Genomic DNA, 6772 nt, shown 5'->3' with positions numbered 1-6772 from the left:
AAATGAAAATAAAAGTTTTAAATTGGAAAATCACAAAATGAAACATCACAAATGAAAACTTTAAAATAGAACGAAAAAGAAAATTATTATAATTATATAAAAGCAAACAAAATAAAAAATTGTTGATTATATGATATTAACATCTGAGATATTATTTATTCATAAAAAGACACTTGAGATATTTCTCTCTGGGCATATTTAATCTTTCAAGAGCAAAATTATTAAGCCAAACATCACACAAAAATTTATTATTTACTTTGTTCGATTCATCGCTTTGTGGATTTTATTTAAATTGGTCTGTTCACTCGTTAATAGAATTGAGTTCAAGTGAAAAAAGAGAAGAGATTTGATAAATTTGAAATAACTAAAAAATCACAATTTCAAAGTATTACCAAAGTTATTTTAATCATTTTTCTTCTGTATTAATTATTTGAGCTTTTGTCATGTGAAAATGGATTCAAGAACTTAGAAGAAGTGTGAATAAAGCAACAAGAATTTTCTTTTCCTTTTTAGTAGCATAGTAACACTATATTTGACAAGTTCCTTTTGTTTAATTTGATATTGACTTCAACTTTATTTTAACTTACCTTATTATTTAATCCTCCTTTCATTTTCTTTGTTCAAGACTTTTGTCTCCAACAAACATAATGCCAAACCATTTTCAAGACTCCAACTCCTTGGTTTTTTTACATACTAATCTTTTGTATATTTGTCAACCTATCTTTTCAGTTCAGTCCCCATTTGATGGGACCAAGAAAATGAAAGAAACGGATAAAAATATAGAAACAAAACTAAAGACAGATTCAGTCAAGTAATATAAAGATGTATCATTGATTTGTTATCAGAAATGTCTTATATCCGACCGGTGAACAAGAATCCGGTAACAGAAGAAACTGTAATATAATCAGACCAAGATAATACAAACAGAATTACAACAACAAAAACTAAGTATTTCAAACTCATAAAACCAACCGGATTCTTCTTCACCAGTGAAAACATAAGATGTATTGATTTGTATGTTTCTTAAACTCTAAAGGTTCAAATTATTCAAACTCCTCTGCAGGAGACTGTATCAGCTCTAAAATGTTAACCACTTCTTCCATGTCTGGCCTATTTGATGGCACTTGAGATGCACAGATTAGACCAAGTTTTATTACTGGTATTGCTTCATCTGCTGCAAAATTTCCTAGAATCCGTTCATCGACGCATTCCTCGACCCTGCCATCTTCTAGCGCGCTCCTCACCATGTCGCAAAGAACCACCACATCATCTTCCATGTATTCTACTGGTCTCTTGCCTGTCACCACCTCCAAAACTAAGATGCCAAATCCGTAAACGTCACATTTCTCAGTTATTTTTACTGTACGACATGCAAATTCGGGAGCCATGTACCCTAATGCACTCTGGATTTTGCTGCTTAGTATGCAACGGTCTACCATAGGCAACAGTCTCGCTAGGCCGAAATCTCCAACCTTTGGGTCACCAGCGTCGTCTAGCAGGATATTCGTTGATTTAAGATTGTAGTGAATTATGTTCATTTGATGCAGATACGCCAGCCCTTTTGCCATCCCAAGAATTATGTTGAATCTCTGACGCCACGACAAGCAGTTTGTGTTGGGTCCGTCATGGAGATGCTTGTACAAATTTCCGCTCGATATGTGTTCATAAATAAGGAGTTGCAAAGATGGAGTCCAGTAATAACCCTCCAGTGCAACAACATTATGATGCCTGATTTGTCCTAGTATTTTTATTTCCTTCTCGAATTCGTCTTGCGACTTTATCAAACTTGAAACAGTTAGCTTTTTTATGGCAACTGAACGCCCATCCCGAAGTATTGTTCTGTAAACAACTCCAAACCCACCACGACCAAGTTCACAGTCCTTGTTGAGTAATGCATGAGCACCAGCAACAAAATCAGCATCGCCGGAAAACATAACGAGCTTGCCGTAGTTTGGATCATTCGTTGGCGAACAACTATAATCTTCCCCGCCGGATAAAGTGGGTTCAGCAAGATTTCGCAACATAGAGGACCGTGCACGGATGTTGAGAAGCGATATAGCTAGCACGCCAAGAGCAATGAAAGCAGCAGCACCGATTGCAATGAGCGCAGAGATGCTGAGTGCAATTTTCCGGTGATTGCCATTTGAAGAGGAGCCATGGGAGGAGTTGGACGAATTAGGGTTTAGAACGATGGGCTTCGGATGGACAGAAGGACAGGAGCGATTAACAGCAGAACCACATAGAGATGGATTACCAGAGACAGCTGAAGCGGAAATGGTGTTGAAGAAACCTCCTAGTGGAAGCTCACCTTGTAGGTGGTTGTGGGATATATTGAAGGACAAAAGGTGGGAAAGATTTGCGAGCTCTTTCGGCAAGTTTCCTGAGAGATTGTTGAAGGATAGGTCCACATGTTCCAGGTTACTTAGGTTTGCAATGGCTGCAGGAACCGGACCAGAGAGATTGTTCCAAGATAGAATTCTGAAAAACAAACAGGTAGAAAAAGAGCATTTGTTAGTACAAATAATGTAGGCTCTTAACTTGTAGCTTGAAATTTTAAAATAATACTAATTTAACTTGTAAAATTGAAAGAAAGAAAAAAAAGGTACAACAATTCATGAATACTAGTTTCTTTTTTTTTTTGAAAGGATGAATACTAGTTTCTTACTTATCATATTACTTCACTATTCTTCTTCAACCTTTCTAACTATATAACTAATGCCGAAAAGCACAAATATCCAATAAAATAAATGAAGAATTTGAATTGTACTTATGACCAAACTTTTCAATGCAAATGGAATCACAAGTAATTTCAGTTATTTTATAGAAACAAGCATTCATGAGGTTATGATCAAGCTTTCATTATCAAGTCCTACTGCATAGATTTAGAATACACATCGGAAACAACGTTGGCATGTAAGGCATCCTAGCATTAACATTAACGATAAAGCTGCAATTTAAATCAGCTAAGGACATGCATAAGAGTTTAAGATAGAACCACCAGAACAAAATCCGGAACAAGAGAATGTCAACATTACTGATGGAACAGCAACTGAGTAATATAAGTTCATAATTTATTGCCATGAATTGACCAAGAAAGTAACTTACAGAGATTTTAGAGATGAGCAGTTTGTTATTTGAGTTGGTATTTTTCCACTTAGGCTGTTCTTTTCCAATCCAAGTTTTACCAGAGAAGCTGCTCTTCCAATTTCAGAAGGAATTCTTCCACTCAACTTATTATTACTAAAATCAACAACTTGAATCATTTTGAATTCCCCTATGCTTGATGGGATAGAACCAAAGATTCTGTTCCTTGATATATTCAAGTGCAGCAAGCTGCTCAGACCGCTTATTTCAGACGGAATTTCACCAGATAAGGCATTCGAAGATAGGTCTAATAACTTAAGACCTCGAACAGAGGACGCCAATGAGGCAGTCGAAACAAATTTGTTACCAGAAAGAGAGATAGTTTCTAAGCTCATCTTGAAAATCCATGGAGGAAGATTACCACTTAGTCTATTCTGGCTAACATCTAAAACCAAAAGACTACCACAATGTGCCATAGACTGAGGCAATCCTCCTTCAAAATGGTTGATAGAAAGATTTAATTCCTTCAATGCATTAAGATTTCCTATTGAACTCGGAATCCGACCCGTAAACTCATTAGCAGAAAGATCTAATCTTTCTAAACTAGTTAACTCCCCAATCCAACCAGGAACATCTCCTGCAAACGAATTGCCTCGCAGTCTGAGCGATGTGCAAGAACCGAGTTTCTGCAACGAATCAGGAAGGCTACCAACCAAAGAATTCTCACTAAAATCAAGCATTTCTAAAACCACACAACCTCCAACGTCCACTGGAAGCTGACCAGAAAATCTATTCTTTTGCATATTAACCACTCTCAAATCATACAAATTACCAACCCCTACAGGAATCTCTCCCTCAAGCAAATTATCAGACAAATCAAGAGACTTAAGCCCCCTCAAAAACCATAAACCAGATGGTAATCCCCCAGAAAGCTGATTAGCTGAGAAATTAACAGCAGCCATAGAAGGGCACCAGCACAAAGAATCAGGAATCTTCCCAGTGAGATCATTTTCAGCAAATGAAACTGATCTCATTGATCCACATTGCTTAAAAAACTCCTCAGGAATAACCCCTGAGAGATGATTATAACTCAAGTCAATAACTTGCAAAGCACCAAGCTGAGCAAGATCAGGGTTTATAGAACCACTAAAATTATTGTTTGATAAAGACAGAATCTGAAGAAACTGAAGGCGAATAAGGCCACGACCAATGTGACCAGACAGAGAGAAACCATCAAGAACCAACTCAGTAACCCTCTGAGTTTTAGGGTCACATTTAACACCAACCCAATTACAAGAATTCACATCATCTTCATTCCATGATGAGAGCTTGTAATCTGGGTCTTGAATGCCTGCTTTAAACACTATTAATCCAAGAACATCGTCATTGAATGTAGGGTCTAAGGATTCTCCAAGAACACTAAATAAAATAACAAAGATGCAAAATTTGAGCATCATGGTATTCGAAATTTTAATGGTGGCAACTCATGATGAATGAAAAAGATTGGATCTTTCACAGAAATTACTATAAAACACTGAGTTTAGATTCGTGGGTTTGATGCAGTTTGAGCAAAATGGTACGTAGAAGTGAAGCAGAGGGAGATTTTAGAGAGAGAAGTGGAAAAGACAAAGAGGTGAGTGTGGGACTAAAAAGGAAGGGGAAGAAAACAAAACAAAACAAAACGTTTTGTTTCAGATTGTATTTATTTGAAATAAGAATAGAAGAAGAAACAAAATAAGAGGTCAGTGATAGTAAACTGACAGTGAGCAGAAAACCCGCCGATAGAATTGAAAAGTGTATGAAAATGCAGTGAAAACTGGGAAAGAAGGAATGAGAAGCAGTGGGCGGCGGCGGGGGATTAGGCGGGAGAGACGGAGGAGGAGGGTGGTTTGAGAAATGAATGGGGGGGGCTGTAGTGGTAGAAATAAAGGGATGTGATTGTGACGATGGTGTGTGAGTTATGGGGAGTAGTAATAGTAGCAGTGGACAGACACTGTGCAGACAGAGGGGAAGAAGAAGTAAATGCGAAGCTATTTAATTACTATTACTGTAATAAACAAAAGGGCTTTTTATACGTTTTACGATTATTTTTGCAACTTTTACTTTTATACAGTGCCTTCTTAATCTTTACATACACTACAGATTTGTTTTTCTTTTTTAGACTTATTTTCTAAATTCTTTTCTTTCCTACCATTTTGCCTATTTTGTTTCTTCTTTGGCAGTTTTTTTACGTTCTTCACGTTCTCTTCAAATCGATCAACATATTGGTTTTCACATAGCAGATCTGGATAAAAAGAAGCCCTGAAGCAGCGGAATGGTAACGACGGTGACATAACCATGTGGAAGAAGTAACGGTGGCGGCAGCAAAATGATGAGGCAAAAAATGGCGGTGGCGGAACGACGATGAAGGCGGTGGCTGAACGATGGTGACGATAATAGCTTCTGATGTGTTTTATTGTAAAGTTAATTTAGTTGTCATGTCTCTTTGGTTATCTCTCTTTATTTTTAGCTGGGTTTTTTAATTGATTAGTTTGATTCTTGAATTATTGCAAGAACTGTGTGTTTATGAGATCAATGAAGGGGATCGTGGACTTTTGAATTCTTGTTTTCATCATTTTTGAAAAGTTCTGCATCATTATGTTTGTATGGTGTGATTTAGGAACCTGAAGCTAATGTGTTAAAATTTAAAATACAGGGGGTTGGCTTCTGTTGAGATCAAATATATCTCTAGCATCGGTGCTCTTCCTCAATAGAAATTAGTTAATCATTTGATTTTCATTTTCATTTTTTTTTCAAAGACTAAAATAATTAGGATGGGTGGTTCAGGTCTAAAGGTGATGCAAGAAAATGTTAATCATTTGTATTTTACACGCGTGAGAATGAATATCTGATGTTCTTGCAATTGTTTTGTTTTAATGGGTTTCTAATTAAATTGTTTTTATCTTATTTAACATAAATGTATTAAGAGGTTCTTATCATTTTTGCCTTGAATAAATGTGAGACCTAAACTCTCTGTTGCAATTTCATACTGAGCTTCCATTAGTGGTCTAGTGGTCGAGCATACATACAGTGGTTGAGGTGTCCGTGGAGTGGATTTTGGTCTTGGTATTGGCTATAGCCTATAATCCAGAATCGAATAGTACTCCATCTCATGTTGTTCCAAGTCGAGCTACTCCAGTTAACTCACCAAAAAAAGGGATGATGCCGCAATTTAAGAATAGTTCTGCTGCAACATCAAACTCTCATTTTGTTTTTCACTTTTTGCTTTTTGACTATAACAATAAATGTAATTTGTTGTGAAATTATATGTAATGATATTATTTACAATTAGTCATTTTAAATATGAATAGTTATAATGTTATAGTATTGATTTTATGTTAATTTTTTGTTGATCTTGTGTTGATATTTTATTGATATTCAGTTGATAATTTATTGATTTTAATATTGACTAAAAAGACAAAATTGCATGGAATACAAATTAAAAAAATTAAATTAAATTGAGACCGGATAATAGTAATACTAATTTTGTTAATCTTAGTTTAATATTTGGTTGATTTTATGTTGATTTTGTATTAAATTTAATATTGGTGAAAAAGACAACAATAATTCTAAATCATGGTAAATTTTACGATATTGTTATTGTGTTGATTTAGTGTTTATTTTTGGTTGATACTCTGTTGATTTTTAG

General features: G+C 35.6%; 1 protein-coding gene and 1 long non-coding RNA gene across 2 annotated transcripts; one reads left to right on the top strand and one right to left on the bottom strand.

The window, feature by feature from the left end:
* Nucleotides 1–812: 812 nt before the first annotated feature.
* On the bottom strand, nucleotides 813–4560 carry LOC126664519 (leucine-rich repeat receptor-like protein kinase PXC2). The gene is made up of 2 exons (XM_050356945.2): nucleotides 3106–4560; nucleotides 813–2478 (listed from the first exon to the last, which is right to left on the bottom strand). The coding sequence occupies exons 1-2, from the start codon at nucleotides 4539–4541 to the stop codon at nucleotides 1044–1046; spliced, it is 2871 nt and encodes a 956-aa protein (XP_050212902.1). The 5' UTR covers nucleotides 4542–4560; the 3' UTR covers nucleotides 813–1043.
* A 463-nt stretch (nucleotides 4561–5023) lies between these two features.
* Nucleotides 5024–5683, top strand: LOC126664520 (uncharacterized). The gene is made up of 2 exons (XR_007637444.2): nucleotides 5024–5102; nucleotides 5307–5683. It is a non-coding gene; the product is annotated as an uncharacterized LOC126664520 (long non-coding RNA).
* The last annotated feature ends 1089 nt before the right edge of the window (nucleotides 5684–6772 follow it).

Source organism: Mercurialis annua, linkage group LG1-X (assembly GCF_937616625.2).
Source record: "Mercurialis annua linkage group LG1-X, ddMerAnnu1.2, whole genome shotgun sequence".
Lineage (NCBI taxonomy): Eukaryota > Viridiplantae > Streptophyta > Magnoliopsida > Malpighiales > Euphorbiaceae > Mercurialis > Mercurialis annua.
This window is presented reverse-complemented; position numbering and strand designations above follow the sequence as displayed.

Excerpts from the sequence above, each read along its gene's own strand:
- LOC126664519 (XM_050356945.2), bottom strand. The coding sequence starts at position 4,541 with ATGATGCTCAAATTTTGCATCTTTGTTATTTTATTTAGTGTTCTTGGA. Across the intron at positions 2,479-3,105 it reads TGCTCATCTCTAAAATCTCT|AATTCTATCTTGGAACAATC; the intron begins GTAAGTTACTTT and ends TTTGTTTTTCAG.